Raw genomic sequence first — 19219 nt, 5'->3', positions numbered from 1 at the left:
AATTTTCACAGCATTTTGTCAAGGTGTATAAATTTTTTCTGATCAAGGATTTTGGTCTCTTTGTAGTCGCGAAATATCAGAAAAAGTGTGATGAATTTTGACAAAATGCAAGTGTTATTTGCTGGGATATTATGGGTCTGTTTTGGTATTACAGTCAGAATGATATTCTCACTCTTGCACTGGTGCAGTGTCTCCTTAACTTCAATTGCTCAGCATCTTTAGGAATAAGGTTTAATAAAGCTGAAACTCTGATAAAGGAACACAACTACTGTTGTATCTAACAACATAAACCAGCACCAGGTTGGTAAAAATCTTTCTTTTTTCACTTACAACAGAGAGACAACAAAAGGCCAAACAAATGGCCAAGCTGGTACTTGTTGCTAAACTTCTTCAGGCTAAACTCAGCTCCCTGATGTTGCCGGAATCAACATCAATATGCAAGAAAGCACATTTGCAAGGTATGGACAAAACTGGCATGGTCAATGCTGTTACTCTGCTGATTGCAGATCTGCCTCATTTTGCTTTGGGCTGCTGCAGAGTTTATGTGTGTCAAGGTGAACAGGAAGTCAGAGAAGTAAGGTGGCTGTAGACTAGTGCTTTACTTTGCCTTTTAAAGTATGTTTTGCAATGTAATAGCCCCTCTTGCCTTTTTTTTTTTTTTTTTTTTTTTTTTTTTTTTTTTTTGGTGCACTAAAAGATAGATCTCCTTTTCTCGTTCTTATTTTGATAGCAAATAACCTCTGCTACTGCCGTTTTTTCAATATTGGTCTGTGGAACACCCATTGTGTGGAACTTTTTTCCCCCCTAAGGCTCCCATATTGGCCTATGAAATGTCTGGGGCACTGAATGCCTGGGCTGAAAGGCATTTTAAAATAAGTTGAAACAGAACCTTTAGGTTTTTTTTTTTTTTTTAAATAATGTTCTCAGTTCATTTTGTAATCTCTGCCACGTGCAGAATAAGTGCTTGGGTGGTGTACAAGTCTCCCCTGAATTGGTCCATAGTATTCTGTAATTTCCTCAAGTTTAGGATTTAGGAATAAAATTACTAACTGACCTGGACAATGCCCTGCCTCAGGTCATGTGCAAGGTGAGAAGTTTATTATTTTGTACACATTCTGTATTTGTATATGTTTATCGTTATGTTCCAGTGAACTGTGTGATAAAGATCTGGGGCAAATCAAAATGATCTCTGGAATTCCAATGGTTTAATTTTTTTTCTGAGTGGTAAATCAATGCTCTCCCTTAAACTGTTGGTTACGACTGGATTTTTATACATTAGCTGCTATACTTAGGGGAATTTTTGCATACTAAATAGCATGTGAGTTCTGCATCCATAAACAGAGACTGAGACCTGGGCAAAAAAATTTAAAAATTCCACAAAGAGGCTCAGGGGAAGCACTTTCTTAAAAGCTGCCTTCTCTTTTTGTCTGCTTTTCCAGCAATGCTTTAGAAAAATGTCATTTATAACCTTTTGAACAAGTCAAATCTCCTTTTGTCGGATCAACCAAAAAAGAGGAAAAAAAAAAAAAAAGAAAAAGAAAAAGAAAATGATCCAACTGTGATAAGGATTTAGCAAATCAAATAATGGAAAAACCCCCTCAGTCCTACTCGGCTGACCCTGTTGTTGAAGCTGTGGTTCTGTGTGGAAGCTTCAGTGTGTCCCCAATCTGCCACCCTCTCCATCAGTAGGCTATTAGAAAACATTTCCTCTAATCCCGTCATTCACTGCTGTTGTGGAAACCAGCAGCCTCCCCAGCAAATCCACCCACGATTATTTTTATCCTATTGAAAGCGGTACCTTATCAGACATAATCAAAGTGGCTCCTGTGCTGCTATGTGAAGAGCAAATGGGTTTTACCATCTCTCAGGCCAAAATGAAATATGGATTAAATTGCACCCTGCCAGCACAAAGTGTGCATTGTGTGGCTCTGCTCTGCAGTGCCCAGCCTCAGCTTGCTCCATGCCTGATAAAACACTGCACCCTCCTTCAATCCCCCTTTTTAAAGAGGGCAAAACAAAGCAGCAGTGTCTGCGCTGGAATGTGCTGCAGGTAGCGATCTAAACCTCCCTCACCAAAGACAGTGAGAGGATTAATTTAATGCGTGGAGGTTGTTGCTTGGAGGGACTTCATAGGAATGCAAACCAAAGGCCCTCAAAGAGACCACAACAAAGAGAGAAGTCATGTGATCTCGAACTCCCGGTAGGATGAGGAGCACTGGATTAAGGGCTTGGTCTACCTTGCAGAAAAGGCAGGAAATACTGTTGCACTGAATAGCAATGCAAGCAGGGAAAAGATTTTCGGGTGGGTGGGTTGGTTTTTTTGTAGACCTTCTGGAAAGCTTGGATGGAAAACTGCAGCCTTGTTAATGACATTTATACAGTAATTGATATGAGCAAATGTTTTTGCAAATTTTGTGGTCATGCATGTCACGTGTTCTGAGTTGTACTTTGTTTCCAGATTGACTAAACATCTGTTTTCCAATTCCTGTTTATTGATTGTATTTTTAAAAATTTTTCTCAGGGGCACTCCATTGCAATCCTGGCAGTGCTGAGAGTCACAGAGATCCCTGTCCAGGCACATAGTGACCTCCCAAGCATGCCACGTGCTGCTGTGCAGACTCGCAGACCTCCAGGTGAACTCCACAGACACTCAGGTGGGCTGGGCACGTGAACTGCTGCCACTTGTGACAGTCACAGCAGAAAACAAGTAGAAGACTGCTCAGGAGGGCAGCACATGGACACAGAGGTATAAGAAGTCCTTGCTATTCTGGGCAGGTGATACCCAGTAAAGCTCTGAATTATGTATTTCAAAGAATGTAGAAATAACAGCACTACACAGAGAAGAACCAATGTGAAATTTCCTCAACTAAACCAGAGACAGGGACAGAGCAGCTTTTGAGTCTCCTCCCAAAATCAAGAGTGCTATCACACTCCAGCACAAGCACCCTGGCTCTGTTATCTGCAATCCCTATCTGGATTCAGTTTCCAGTCACTGCTTATGGCTTTATCATAAGGACCAATTTTATGCAATTATCAAATTACTCCTTCTTCTCAGTCGTCTACTCTTGTCAGTCAGACTGTGCCATTCCTTTCTTATTCATTTAAACTGGGGCCATGACTCCAAGCCTGTTTCAGAAATACAACTCCTCTCATTATTCGCTTATCTGTCTTGTCTGAAACAACCTAGTGCTGTGGAGCACCAGGCTCTCTTTTCTAAGACATTGTAAAGACAGCAATCTGTCTTTTCTCCCCCTGCTTCCCCCCGCCCCCTTTCTTGAGAAGTAGAATTTCTAAACAGCTTTGAAGCACAATGATTTTAAGCATGGATGTTAACTTACTGCTTCCTCAGGGTTCTCCTGCTTGAAGAATAATGTTACTGCTAAACTGCAAACTTTTCAAGACAAAGATGCACCGAAATCTACCATAACCTTAATACAATTACACCACTATGGAATTCTCAAAGCATTAGAAGAATTAATCACTAAATTTGTACAGAAAGCTATTATTAATTTGAGGCCAACAAACCAAGACTGGTTCACATAATGTTTTATTCACAAGTAGAAAAAGTATTACAAAACAATTTATACAAGATTTTAATTTACATTTGTTAAAGGAATATTTAAAACAGCACTGTAAGTCCCTAGACATGACATGTGGGCTGTCTAAATGCAGTGATGGTGGATGTTTCCTATTGGCATGTACAACATTGCTTGCCACAGGCAATATACAAAAGACCAATTTGGTTAAATTAAGAAAAAAAGTATACACAAAATATACACAAATATTCAAAAAACACTCTCTTAATCTTTTCCTCCCAATTTGCTCTCAAGCTTTCACTCATTAAAAAAAAAAAAAAAAAAAAAGAAAGAGCATCTTTCTCTAGGGTTGCTGGGTAAAAACAATTATACAAAGTTTAAATTCCAATGGGAAAACACACTGTGGCAGATGCTGGCAAAATTTTTGAACGTTGCTTTTTCAAGAACTGTTATTAGTGAAAAATTAAATCTCCATATGTTCTAAAAATATTTTGCCATACACTGAAATGCACATTGGATTTTTTTTTTTCTATTTACAAGGTATATACAAGGAAGCACACGTCTTTTCATGCAAATGTAGTGAAAAATAATGTTTTGTAACTTCTTAAATGTATGAAAGTATACAAAGAAATTATTCAAAACTACTCATATTTAAATACATATGTGAAAGTATTTATCTGAGTAATTGTACTGTGTAACTGCTTATTATTCCATCAGTGACCAAAAGATGGTATCTACTACTTAAAACAGCAAACCAAACAACAGCAAAAAATCCCTTGGGTAACTTGTTGACTTAGGTTTGAATTTGGGAACTGTTATTCATGGCTGTTGCACAAATGAATAATCTCACTTGTGAAGAGCTGGAGCATCTCTCTGCCATGGCTGCCTGTATTGTTTTTAGCTGTCCTTGGGCAGGTCCAACCTTCCTCTGTGTGCTTCAAAGCAAAAGTCTTCTTCCATAATGTACTCTGAATACTGTCTCAACATTTCCATTGCCACACAAACCATGTGTGGAAAGGTGAGTAATATTTATTGCCAATTTGCATCGGTTTTGCTGATTGCTTTGCTTTAGTTAAGGCACATTGGGTACTTTAAGGAATAATTGCTAGAGTTCATCATAGACAAGTGTGAGCCTGTTGAGTGTAATGAATCAGTAGAGGTTACTGGGATTATCCACAGAAGCAAAAACTATTTTAGGGATGAAAATAGCTGGGAAAAAAAAGATATTAAGGGATGTGATAAAGCAAACAGCTTTTTATATTTTGTGTGGAAAATTTGAATTGACATGGAACTACAGTGAGACAGAGTGACTTGAATGAAAGGAACTCCTAAATGAACGAATTAGTTCACCACAGAACTTCACCCTTAAAAACAATGCATTAATAAAAAATCTTGGTAACAGTCTCACTGTATAAATACTTTCATGGCACACCTGCTATAGTCTGACATTTTGATCTGACAGTTGATTACAATTATTTCAACATTCAAAATTATATGCTATAACAAGAAGTGCTGTATTCCAATACTGAGACTACTAATTAAACACAATGTCGTTATCTATATGTCTGACCTTCATTAAACTAAATCTAATTTAAAGCTAATCTCCTGCTACACTTAACAGAACAATGCCACCTCCCAAAAATGTAATAATCGGATGGAGGGGACTTCAACCACACATACTGTAACATGCTAATTCTCTAACTCCCCAAACTAGCTTATTGACTATAATGTAATACATAATAAAAGCTTCAGTTTATTAATAGGTGATCCTTTTATAAACAGAAAAGGATTTTTTTTATCCATCCTTCAATAGCAGGAATATTATTTAAAATTAGAACCAGAAGGAAAAAAAATCCTAATGCATGCACAAATCTGCAGGCAGAGTAACTGGCACCGTGTTGTCCCATATCTTCTGACACCTGGAGCCATATTTGAGACGCCCCTAAACACACTAAATTATTTTTATTTCTTGCTGTATTTGCCTACACTATTAAGCTCATTCCATCAGATGTTTTGAGACTCTGAGGAAAGAGAAAGCGAGATTGAAAGGTTCATAAATCCACTTTCAGAGTCTTCAAAGGATGTTCCTTGAAGTTTAACTTCCCAGCTGTCACAGCTCAGACACGACTGCTCAGAAGGTGTGGAATGATGTCATTTTTTCCCAGCTGGTTTGGAAACCATGCACCACTGAAGACCAGACTATGTTTGATGAGGATCAGCAGGGGAGTGTAAGGGAAGCATTCAGCTTTAGTGCTGAGAGAAATAGCTTCAGTCCCTAAAAAAAAGTGACAGGAGAGTGGTTACATAAATTTGTAAGAAACCTGCATGTACTTCTATATTTGACTAAACATTAAAAAGGTAGAGGTATACTTACTGCTTGCTGTAAAATTCACCTAAACCTGAAGATTAAACCTGTATTAAAACCCACATTAAAAAGCTTAGACTTGTGTGTACATATATAAAAATATGCTATTTTCTGATTTTATGTTATTCTTTTCAACTACAATAATAAAACATTGACCTATGCAAGACTGTTATACATCTACAGGCAGTACAAAGACTATCCTTGCCTCAAAATATTTCAAAAGACATGGAAGATGAAGAGCAGATGGGAGAAAATGCTATAGACTAAGATGAAATAATTGTCTTGGAGTTGTACAGCTGGCCAGTGTTCATCCTGAAAATACATCTCAAGTAAGCCTAGTCCTGGTCCTGTCCCATGAACACTACTGAAATTTTTCTGCCAAAAATGCACATATAATGATGCACTGTAGAGTCTGAATGGGAAGAAACTGTACAAAATGAATCAGTAGGATCTCTTCTAGGGAAAAAAAAAAAAGAAAAATTTAACCCTCATGAAAACCTTGATTATTCAAAGTTATACACAAATCTCAGTAGTAACAGAGGGCAGCAAAAAACTATCAGAGCATACAGGATTTTTAGATGCTAGAAAAGCTGTCTCCATACACACAGGAATCAATAAGAAAATTTACAGTTCATATACCATAACGAGTATAGTGAAATAAAAGCCAATTTTTGTAGTCATATTTTGAAATTCTGTGGTTCTTTTGATCTAAGAAAACTCTTAAATAATATTAATCACATACCTCTGAAGTTGATGCATGGTTTGGTGGGAAAACACCCTCAAACTTCTGATTTTTAAAATCTTGTTAATATGGAAATGTATTCTCTTAAAACATCAAGAACTGCTGGGAACTAGCAGTGCTGAGATCTTAAGTCATATCCATGTCACTGTCCCTTCCTACACACGGCTACAGAATACGACTCTCACCAAATTATACTGGGCACACACAAAAATAAAACTGTCAGTGCTGCTATCCGACACACGGGCAGGTATTACCCAGCATTGTTACAGACAAAACTCAACACTGCAAATAATACATTGAGAGAAATATGTGCCACCTGCATAAGGCTGATATTGTCAGTGACAGCAGCAGATTTTCAGGGTGACAAGTTCCATTGAAGTCAATGACAAAACAATTCTTGATTTAACAGTCAGTTCCCTTCCCTTTCCTCCTCTTGACAATGTCACCTAAACAATTCAGGCTGGATTTACAAAGAAACTATTGCACTTACATGTTTTCAGAATATGTGTGGTTTTTGCTAAACACTAATTACTTTCTACTTCATATTTAGGAGTTACACAAAAGTGTTAATGCAAACCAAATGGAAGAGGATCAAAGTGATGCAGTTTTAATTCTGCAGATGGCCCAAAATTTTCATAATTATAGATAGCATAATTTTCTTAATTAAGTTTGGTGCATTATTAATATTAGTGGCAACTTCTTGTGTTCCAGCCTCTCAGTTCATGCACAGGAGACTGTTTCAGCTTTCCACAGCCTGCATAAGCCTGGAGTAACACCACCACTTGCCATCAGCAAACAGGTCATAATTTGGGATCCTTTCACAGATTAGTTATTTGAGGCTCCAGATTACTTCCAAAGTAAAACATTCCATTTTAAAAATATGGAGCACAGCTAATATTCAAAAAGATAGAATGATGAAGCAATAGCAGAGTGACTTTTTGCAACAGTTCCACTGTCATATAGTTGAGACAATTGTTAATCACCTCTTTGCATTTTGACTTCAGACCTCTATTTTCTCTGAGCCTTTATAGATAAATTTGCATTTTATGGACTAACTTAGGTTTTATCTGATGACATGGGAATATAAATGGCATTAAAAAGCATTTGAGATTCTCTTGTGTTTCCACTTCCACTGCAGTAACTCCACAGAAAGGCTTTGCAAATATTTGCAGATGAACACTTGTATGTCTTTTCTGCTTTCTTTGCAATAAGCAAAGCCAATTCCTCAGTTCTCACTCATAAACAAAGGCTAGTCTCACACAGTGGTGTGTTCATAAGACTATTAAACTAAATTTTTCCCTTGAAATGTAATGAAAAAATTCCTTGATAAAAGCTGACTGATGTACAGACTTACCCCTGTATTCTAGTTAATATTATTTCAACACCACAGTTCACGTAATTACACCTTTCAAATTCAGTTAATGATTTAAAAATGTGAAACTGCTCAAACTCTTGTAGAGGTTTAATTTATTTCAGCAATAGCTAGGTGTAACCTATGGAGAAATATAACCCTACAACTTCTTACAATTCTATTTTTATCTAGCTCTACATGCCTGGAGCACTCATTCTCATTCCTTTGTAGTTATGTTTTTTACCTCTTTATCAGTCCGTAGAGTCATTTGTTGTTCCATTACACTTTGGCTGGCTTTCAGCAGTCACCGAGTTTTGAAGTGATGAAACTTCCATGCATGTTCTGTGTTCGGAGATTTCAAAGGACTTTGCAACATTTCCATCAAGAGACTTAGCTGAAATAAGTATTTCACTTAGTTCCTGGTTATTATCCAATTCAACAGCGGCTGCATTTTCAGTCTCAGGGCTGCAGGATTTTGCAGATCCTCCAGCCAGTTCTGAATATGATTCACAGATAGAAATACTGTCACAACAAGCTGAGTTTTGCATAAGAGGCCAAGCATCTGGAATGTCTCCGCAGGTAGAGTGTGAAAGAGAACCAAGGAAAGCAGGAATCATTTCTCCAACAGAATCAGAAGCTCTGCAGAAGGATAAAAGGCACATGGTTTGAAAAGCATTTGTAATTAAAGGGATTTGAAGAAGTTTAACAGGGTTATATTAATACTCTAGGGACATCCTGTACAAACTAATTATTTTGAGAAGGAATACATTTTGTTCTTTGCCTGGAAATTACAAAAGCTCTGGTGAACACTACTTCAGACAGTGAATTCAGGATTCCACAAAACATGAGCTACAGTTGGAGTTGTTTAGGGTCAGAAATATGACAAAAAATACTATAGTAGTGTTCAGATATAAACACTGTCACAAAGAAGAAGGATTTTTTTTTTTCTTCAGTGCATGGAGAGGGGAGTATTAAGACAAGATGTAACAGGCTTAAAGTGCATCAACAAAGATGGTTGGGCAGAGTCTAGAATCTCCAACACCGGTGTGGGGTGGGGTGGTTGGTTAGGCTTTTTTTCTCTCCCAAACTATAGATAGACAAATATCTAATGGAAGTAAAGTGGCTTCAAATGGGAAGAATGTGGGAGAATGGAATAGACAACAAGGCTTCTTGAAGCTTTGTGTTTGCTTTAAACCTGAAAACACATTCACTTTAGATTTTTCAGTTTGTTCTGTCTAGCCTTCAAAATGCAAAAAGTATTTTTTTTCTTCTATTCTCTTTTACATGGAAAGGACATAATAATGAAGAAGAGCAGGGATTATTTTTATTTTATGGAAAATGGAAGATAATCGAAGTGGAAACTCAGTATTATCTACCTCAAGTGTATTTAAAGTGCATGATAATAGTGACATATGCCAAACACTGTTGAAAGTCCAGTAGTGTTTTTCACTATATATACATCAAAAGAAGTATAAACAAAACCAGGAAGTTATACCAACATGTTTTTGTTCCAAAAACCATCAACAGATTTTTAAAAATGCAAAGGCTATATGCAGTGTGACAAAACTCGTCCCACATTAACATGCCTATAACAGGTTTTAAGTAGCCTTACTCATTTCCAAAACATGATGCTTTAATAGCTTTGATATACACACAAAGCATTGTCAGAGATGAGGCCAAAAGTCAGGATATTGCACCACAATTGTAGGAAATACATTATTCTGGCAAAGGAAATTGGCACAAGCTCCATTTCTACTGGAAGGAACCACAGGATCTTTGATGTCCACATAGCATGGATATTACAGTTATTTTTAAAGCCTTAACCAAAAGATCCCTCAAAAAGTACACAGCTCTCAATTTGTCAGCCTTAGTGGTATACAAGGATGACTCAAGCTTGTTGGTATTTAAACAAGTTGTTATAGAAAACTTAGATATTTGTACTTAGGTCGCTAAGTCACCTTGCACAAACAATACTTATGAAGAAGCTGCCTCTACATTTTTAGTTACATGTGGCCATAAGAACAAAATAGCTGAAGACCAAATTAAACCTTATATGGAAAATTATTCTTGCTAAAATAAATAAATACATCCTGTGTTAAAATATGTAACCAGGAAACTCTGAAGGACACCATAAATTTTATATATTTAGCTCATAGCCTTGCTGTAAAAGTAACTACTCTACTACTACACTTACACTCAGCTGACTGGGAGAAAACAAAGGTTAAAATATGCTAGAAATTCAGAAATAATAGATATTTCAAATCTTGCAGTCTTAACGAGTTCCTTAAAAAAAAAAATCTTCATACCACTTGTGAACTGTACCTCAGTCCCCCCAGATTCCTGGGTTTATGCAGCAACTTGCTAAGCACTAGCAGAAGAGGGGGTGGCCAAAGCCTGTAAGGCGGCACAGAGTAAAAGGAATATTATCTACTTGTGAGAGAAGCCACTTCTTCAGAGAAACCCACGGATCAAGTCAGCATTTACTAAGTAACACTTAATTTTTTCACCATAAACCTATTCTGGCACAACATGGGACAATATGGGTACAGCTCATCAAAATCCCTCATTCCACTTCAAGCAGCTCTTGTCTCTGTATAAATATTAATTTGACTGCGTAAAAAAATACTTCATGTTTAATACACATTTGTAAAACTAATTTACCTTTCATTAAGCGTGGTCTGTGAGTGGAAAGCACAACTGTGGCTGCTGTGTTCCATGCTACAGGTTTCATCGCAGCACAGTGAGGGAATCAAGTGAACTGGTCCTAAGGAATGAAAATTAATTTAACAGTGTTAAAACTGTCAAAACTCTGAAAAAACTCAGTCTCTGCTCTTTTTCAACCTTGAGTATTAGTTATCCAGTTACATTATAATGCATGGATTGAGAAAAGAGATATCTTGCTGTAAAAAAAATTTTAAAAAATATCTTTATTCCTTTAAAATCAAAATATTTATAAAAGCCAAGTCCTTCCTTCAGGAGCAATACAGAAGCCAGCCACTAAAACCCCTATTTTTTAAATTAATTTTCTTCTCAGTTGAATACACATAAGTGGAAGCATTCTGAGTTAAGCTATCAGGATGATATTTAAGCCTGCGCTTTTGTGTTAAATGATGCATTTCTTAATGCATCTGTTCTGATACGACTTCACAAAATGGCAATGACTTGAATTGTCCAGGTTGTCAATGTCCTTTAGCATTCATACCACGTTCTTAGATACTTTCTGGTAAGTCCTTCACACCGATTTAAGTCTCAAAGCCAGATGCAGCTATTTTTATCAGAAATAAATGAGGCAGACATTTTAATTTTTTTTCAAGTGAAGTCACTGAAATGAATACAGGAAAAAAAACCCAAACAGCTACTTAAAAATCCTTTCTGCTTATTAAGAAATTAGCCTAGGACAAAGGGTAGTTTGACAGTGTTAGCTCTACAGTTAAATTCAATTGTCACAACTCAAGTGTTAGATAAAATAAAGTCACCTTTCAGTAGACCTAACATACCACATGTCTGTGATGTACTTCTCTGGCACTGGCAACATGTTCTGTGGTCATATTCACTTAGCCGCGGTCTATCAAAACATGATAATTCAGAGCCATTGTAGTGAATGTCTTGTGATCTCAGAGACCCTTTGAACAAAGTGAATAAAAATCTGTGTCAGTAAGTGTTACCCTTTTTCCTGCTGAGAGCCATCTATCTGCACAGAATGTGTAACTCTCATGCTATAAGACATGTCCATACATTTTCCAATTGAAAGATCCACAGTGACTATGTGGCTTCCAATAATGTCAACCACAGATTTTGCAACAAACCCTAGAACAGCTGGTTCAACTACAGCCTCTTCTAGGAAGACATCTGCTCTCATTTTGATGATTTTAGAGTATATCTTATTCACAGTTACATTTTTGCATTGTTTAATGATTCTCAGTGATTCCCATCTGAAATTTTCCAGAGTCAGCTTTCAGCCACTGGGATTCTGTTTATATTATCTTAAAGAGCTTTATATTAACAGCAGACTTCCTTTAATCTCTATAATTGTCGGCCAAGGCAAACAAGTTACTGCACTTCACTGAATAAAGTCTGAATTCACTGTGTCAGAATTTCTCAAAACTCACGTGTAAAGCAAATTCTAGGCTAGGAACAATTCTTAAAATATCTCTGTAAACCTTTTAATTTCTGCTTGTGCTGAAAGCAGTAATAACATCAATTCATCCTAGACAGTATTCTTGTTTGGCATCCAGGGTTCATTAGAGGCTATAAACATATTTTAATAAAAGTTTTATAAAACCATAAATGGGAACTAGGGTGCTTTTCACTTTTTTCCTTCTTATTTTAAATTAGGAGGCAGAAAAATGTTTATTATAAACAAATTACATTGAAGAGCTGTTAAGGATTTAAAAGAAATTTACAAACCTGTCTCTGGCATTTAATTCATCTTGAATATGCCCATAAAACCAAAATTTTTAAGGACAAATCTCTCAACTACACTGGTCACATTCATTATCTTGATGACCTAATCTGTGTTTCACAATAGCATTTGATGCACAGATCTTCCAAACTGGTATTTCCACATTGACATTGCAACTCTGTAATGTCCCATCTTGGATCATGAATAGTCCACATGTATCTGTGCAGCATCTAACAGAGTATGGCATGGAATTGATGCAACTGGAGTATTTCTGGGCATTTACACAGCATTTTCTCAGTACCAGCTGAAACTTCCACACTGAGCTGGCAAACTTGGATGGAGTCCTGGGCTCTATTGACCATCCCGATGCTAAACTTGCTTAAATGATGTAGACATTTCACTTCTTTACCTACAGGGAGATCTGCCAAACTAATACCACTCTATAAATATCACCAAGAAACAGTAATAACTGGAAACTCACAGCTTGGTTTCTTCTCCATGAACTGCCTCTTGCAATAGATAACACAAAGGATGAGAAGAGCCAAGAGCACTGTTGCGAGTGCACTGCAGATAACAGCTGCCAGAGCAGTGTCTCGAGGACTAGAAGCAGTTGAAGGGATCTTCACCAGATTTACCTTGGTGGTACCTGAAATATAATTAAAAAATAATTAAGGCAAACTGCAAGCATTTCCAGAATAAAGTCATGTAAATTAAAGTCTGGGAAACAGAAGAGGTTTTTGGCACAGAAAAAAATAGAATGTTCTTTGAAAAAAAGAGAATGTATTTATACATGCAACATTAGTTGCACATATAGATAGATGCGATTATCAGCATCCTCAGTATGACAAGGAATCTTAGAAAAGATATACTGCAAATTGTGCAGTAATGAGTAGAGATGCACACAAACACATTCAGAGTGTCCATGAGATCGGAAACAGATCTTCACCATGAAAACAAAGACATCCGAATGTTTGATGTCACATGAATTTAATATGGAGAACATTTCCTAGTGTAGAGTTGAGACAGTGATCCACTAGAGGGAGTCACAAATACATGAACTTCCCTTAATAAGGAAATTTTCTGGGCCCTGAGACACCCACAGAAGTTCAAATGCTGTCAAAATTATGATCCTGCTTTGTTACATATGTCATGACACCATGGTTATTCCCAAGATCACACACAGGATTTCAACTCTGCCAACTCTTTTTCTTGAGTTGTTTTTTTTGTTTGTTTGTTTGTTTGTTTTTAAATACTAGATAATGCCTCTAGTCAACATTCAACAGATTGACTAGAAATTACAAGACTGAGTTCAGATTAGTGAAGATTTAAGCAATGTTTCCAGCTACAAATGTTTTCACCTAGAGGTGGAAACTGAAAAATATTTTTAAGGATCAAAACTTTCATGACAACAGTTGAAACGGTCTTAAATGATGTATTTTAAAATTAATTTTTAAACAACCTATAAATTTTGACAGCCCACCTATTTCAATCTACTTTCAAGTCCTTCTAAATTCAATCAGAAAAAGGAATAAAACACAGAGTAGTTCTATGACAGCAAAATTTTAAGAAACCACAAACCATATTTTACTAACTTACAAAAATAAGTCACAGTGCCTATCTACCCCAGAAGATATTTGGTTAAAACCTAAAGACTATAATATCCTAAGAAATGGTCGTGCAGTCGTAAGTTTAAATTGTGAGATAAATGTCTGCCAGAGTATATTAAAACCTCTAATCAAACTGTACATAAATACAATTGTTCAACATCGCTACTGCAATTTCATAATGACAGGAGAAAATTTCCTAGCTTAGTGCAATCAGTGGCATCGTATAACTCAGGAATAATTTTCTGCAATAGTTATGGTATTTCTTCTACACACATCAAAAAGGGGCACCAAAGGGTTGGTGATACCGTATTGGTTTGTTATAATGCCTACAAGGATTAACAAAACCAAGACATTTTGAAAAATTGACTTAATTTTAAGACTTTAGATCACTTAATGCCAAAGAAAACACTATATTCTATGAAGTAAAGAATCCAGAAAATTAAATAACCCACCAAATGTATTAAATAAAAATAGTTTCTGCAGTTTATAGTATCATGTAGTTGCTAGTAAATAGGGTAATATAAAAAGGTAGAGAGATCAGATCATGACCATTTTAAGAAGAAAGAAAATTTACTTGCTCATTTCCTGATTTTAGCATGAATAGAAACAAGTGTTGCTGCATTTACATCTGCTGAAAATATTTCCATTTATCTTCAATTTGTAATATTATGTTCCACTGGCACATCAAAATCTGAAGAGCAAATTTATAGCAGATCTTTTTTACATGCTTTCAACTTGCCAAATTGCACAGAGTGGAGCAACTGGAGAAAGTACAAGAGAGAGCCACAAAAATGACTGAGGAACTGGAGATTCTCTCTCCTATGATCAAAGTTTGAGAGAGCTGGGATTGCTCAAGCTCGAGAAGGCTCAGGGGAATCCCAACAATTTGTATAAATCCTTGGGGGTATTGTGCAGAGAGGACAGAGCCAGGCTCTTTTCTCAGACCAGAGGTGGTGGACACAAACTAAAACGCAGGAGGTACCCTCTGAACATCAGGACAGACTTGATGACTGACATCTGGCACATTTCCTCTTACATAGTTATTATCTACCCGTCTCCTCCTGCTTTCCTATAATTCCTATTACTCACAAAGCTGAGTTCTATGGCCTCTTTTCCAACTCCTCAATGTTAATTCTAAAGAAAATGCAATAGGTGTCATAATCATTTTGTCATAACTTGAATGCTCTTGGCAGGAGCAACTCAATCCTCCACAGAGAAAACTTTTCACTCAGTTTCTAGGATTCCTGCAGCTGTAGTTTTAAGTTTATAGTTTTAGCAGACTGAAGAAATTTCTGCATGAAGTTCCAGGATATCTGTGAGAAGCAGTAAATCTACATATAAGTCTGTCTGTATAGCAATGTGTGCTGGCTTTGGTGTGAAGATCAGACTGTGCTTTGGTATCAGGTTTTCAACTTTGGCCAACTGCCTGATCTAGTCTTAAGAAGGTTAAACAAAGACTGGACAAGTATTTAAAAAACAGACAGTAATACTGATCAGAACATCTTCAAATATTTTTCATATCAATACACCTATTCGTATTAATGTACATAAGAGCACTAAAGAGTTCTTAGTAATTAGGCCTTTGTAATTTGCAGAAAAAAGAATTGTCAATTTTGAAGGGCAAAAAAGAGATAGAGCACAGGAGATGAATCATATATTTTTGTCTCTCTTCATTTGCTCACAAAATACATCTATTTTCAAGTATGATTGCATATTATATATTCTAGGAAAATATAAAATATGTATTTCTTTAATGCCCACAGCAATACTCAAACTGGAAATACAATGATTTCATTTTAAATAGGGATGGCAAAATTGAAATTTTTTTTAGCCATCTAACTATTTAAGAATTACTTGGTTGTTTTTTTTTCACTTGAGAAAGCAAATTTCTATTCCTGAGAATGCCTACCACTCATCTTCATCTTCAAAGAACTTTTTGGAATAGCTACTCTGAGCAGTCCATTGTAGTCTAGCTCTAATTATAATGATAGTGATCTTCCCTGCAGAGACCAACATTTCAGAAGTGGATTGCTATTGTAGAAGTGGCCCGTTGGGCATTGCTGAACTCTGCTTTCAGTGTTACTCAGACATGTATGCATTTTCATAAACTCTTTCTTTTCACAGACTTAATGGACCCACTTCAGTAAAGTAAGGAGTTGGATTTTAAATTGAAACTTGTACTTACATCTATTAGATGATTATATGATTAAATTTAAATATGCAATTAAACACTTTGTGAACTGGATAAGATACATTCAGAAAGGAGGGAGAAGGTGCACACTCTTTTCTGATTCTAGAAAGCATGTGCATATTACCCATATTTTATTTAAGAAATTGATTTCATTTTTTTAGTTCTAACATATTCTGAAAATGTGGTAATGTTGAAGAAGAATTACCCAAAATATCAAACTGTCTCCTGCATAATTTTGAGCAGTATGCCTAAATACACATTCTTCCCTTAATTACCAATTTTACATTATAATGGCAGTATATGCAAAGGTGTGGTCCTTAAAAGCAAGTAAAGTTTCTCTTAATCCAAGACAGTTAAACAGCAGTAACTTAGCTAATATGGAACATATGAATCCCAGCTGTATCACTAAAATTTCTGCCAATAAACAGAATAGCTGTATTTTCAGCCTTTTACACCAAACAACAACAGACAGGGCAAAATGTAAAAAGACTTCCTTTGTCACTGATTTCATGTTTATTTTCTCCAATTTTTTTATTTTTTTCAAAACCATGATTAACTACAGTTGCTACTGGAATAAGTAAACCTAAAAGAAAGCTTTTTTTTTTTTTTTTTTTTCTTTTTGGTAGATCAACCATGTGAAAACAGAACTTGGAACACTGTATGTTTCTTTCATGGATACAGGAAACATATACTAACTAGTAAAATTGAGGAGAATAAAATGTGGAATATTATATTTGTTATGCTTTAAAGAGAGCTTACTCCAAATAACAAAGCTAAGCCAAACAGCACTTAAAAGGCAGGAGCATTGGACAGAGTGCCATCTGTTACAATCAGGATTGGAAGTAAGATGCAAAGGTTAAAATGTTGTGAATTCCTGGAACAGGGGTATTCCTGGTTGACAGGGGAAAGGAATATTTGCCTATTACAAAAAGTTTGCCCATTACCTTTATGTTAAACGGCCCAACTCAGTGGTATCAACCTTAATTTGACAAGAATTAAGGGCTCAGACATACCCTCAAGTTATGTAATTTAACATGTTACTGCCTGTCAGCTGAACTGCAGTGGCTATCTCCGTGTGTGTGTGTGTGTGCGCGCTCTTGATCCACAGAAAAAGCAAGCCAATGTAAGGCAATGTGGCTCACTTTGAAACTCCTCCATTTTGGAAAAAAAAATAAAAATAATGATGTTTATATTAATTTAAAAGAAGGCAGTATGTTTACCTAGCCCCAAATAAGCAAAAGGATGTATTATATATACTTATATATGATATAGACAATTCAGATACTACATGTATAAGATCTGTATATATAGATAAAATACATATGTTTTATATACTACTGAGCATTAACATAAATGGAAAGCAACTTTCCCGGAATATATCTTTGAGTGTTTACAAAGCAGCAGATTGTCTCCCTTCTCCTGATCTTTCAAATAGGAGGTAAGAAACTTTATTAAACATTACTGTTGGAGACTGTGGTAAACAGTGGGGACAGAGTCTCCCAACATCTGTAAAAAGACAGCCTTTTGCGTGCACAGCCTACACCCAGAAGTTCATCATGTCAAACCACATTTTTCAAATGTGCTCCAAGTGCTGACTATAAAGCCTTTAGTTAATGGCCTACAATTTTTTTCTTTTTGTTTGTTTTATTTTGCTGGTTTTGTTATTTTCTTAATAAATGTACCAAAAAGCCCTAGGGGAGAAAATGACTGTTCAAGTATTTATCCATTGTTTGGAAATCCTGAGAAATATGCTTATAAATTAAAATCTTTGAAATTTGATTTATTCATTTCCAAGACCATTTCTCTTGCACTGTGTATTTTCACAAACTCCAGCTGCTGACAGCCTTTTGTGTTTAAAATAGTAGAACAATTGCACTGTGTATGTGAATTCAAAATATATATGAACTCCACAGCACTGGGTAGACACCACAATATCTGTAAGGCATAGCCAACCTCTGCTTCACATTTTTCTTTTAGCAATTCAGAGATGTGAAATCTTGGTATTACCATGGTGATCTAAATTGAGCCACTATATGGGCACAAAAATAACATTGTTTCATACACAAAACTTTCAAGTCCAAGAACTGTCTAGCCCTGTGAATATAAAAGTCCATCAGAGTAACAGTCCAGATCACTGCTACTCTCAACCTGCAAAAACATGAGAGTAAAAAAAAAAAATCAGAGGAAGTGGGATAAAATCTGTGTCACCACTGAACTACACATTCTGCCCTCCAACATAACCAGTTATTAATAAGAAAAGACAGATCTCTCCTCCATAAACTGGAAACACCGACTGTGATCTGATGGCACCAAGTCTATGTTGCTGTTAATGACTGTGGTGTTGTCAACAATTATCTTTATGACTTTTGTTTCTAGAAGCCACCTTGACATCTCAGACTGTTGAGGGTGGGCAACACCTATTTTCTTGAAAATGCAACTCCTTTTTTAGGTGTTTTCATGTGTTAAAGCAATGTCCCATAAAGCTTATGTCAGAACATATGAAATTGCTAGGTACAGCAGAAAATCTATTTTCTTACATCACCTCTAACTTGTACTTTTAACCAGACATTGCCAGACATGTCCTGTGAAATAGAACACGCTATTTTAGGCTATTCCTTTGTTCAAATCCAACTATAGAATGCATCCATCCCACACAGGCTATGAAAGCTGTTTCATCTTATCAACAGAAAATGAAACCAGGAAGTATTTTTTTGCATTTTTGTACTTTATATTCTGTATGTGCAGTCCCATTTAATCTTTAGGACTACCCAGTTAGAGAACAAAAAACGTCCCTGTGCAGAATTTGAGTCCATTTGGTCTGTTTCTGACAGTTTCTGCTCTATTCAGTCTCTACACGCTTTGTTGCTCTCAGTCCCAAAACACTTAACACAAGACACTGCCCACATAAGCAGAGGAGGAGTTTGCATGGCTGAAAAGCAAACCATGTGTTGCCATCACCCATTGGCTAAGGGAGGAGAGGGGGGCCATGAACCCTTCAGAATCCACCTGTATATTCACTAGTTAA

General features: G+C 36.2%; 1 protein-coding gene across 4 annotated transcripts in view; it reads right to left on the bottom strand.

Moving 5' to 3' along the window:
* Positions 1 to 3529: 3529 nt before the first annotated feature.
* The window catches only part of TNFRSF19 (TNF receptor superfamily member 19), a 56959-nt gene continuing 41269 nt past the window's right edge, over positions 3530 to 19219 (bottom strand). For all 4 annotated transcript variants that reach the window (XM_066175877.1, XM_066175880.1, XM_066175879.1 and 1 more), the window contains 5 exons: positions 12878 to 13042; positions 11492 to 11617; positions 10656 to 10758; positions 8239 to 8633; positions 3530 to 5811 (listed from right to left, as the gene is read on the bottom strand). In XM_066175877.1, the coding sequence (XP_066031974.1) occupies positions 8246 to 8633; positions 10656 to 10758; positions 11492 to 11617; positions 12878 to 13042 (782 nt within the window). In that variant the 3' untranslated portion in view covers positions 3530 to 5811; positions 8239 to 8245. The remainder of the gene's footprint in view (positions 5812 to 8238; positions 8634 to 10655; positions 10759 to 11491; positions 11618 to 12877; positions 13043 to 19219) is intronic.

Source organism: Chamaea fasciata, unplaced genomic scaffold (genome assembly GCF_029207755.1).
Source record: "Chamaea fasciata isolate MVZ Bird 193981 ecotype frontalis unplaced genomic scaffold, bChaFas1.0.hap1 SCAF_2, whole genome shotgun sequence".
In the NCBI taxonomy this organism is placed as follows: Eukaryota; Metazoa; Chordata; class Aves; order Passeriformes; family Sylviidae; genus Chamaea; species Chamaea fasciata.
This window is presented reverse-complemented; position numbering and strand designations above follow the sequence as displayed.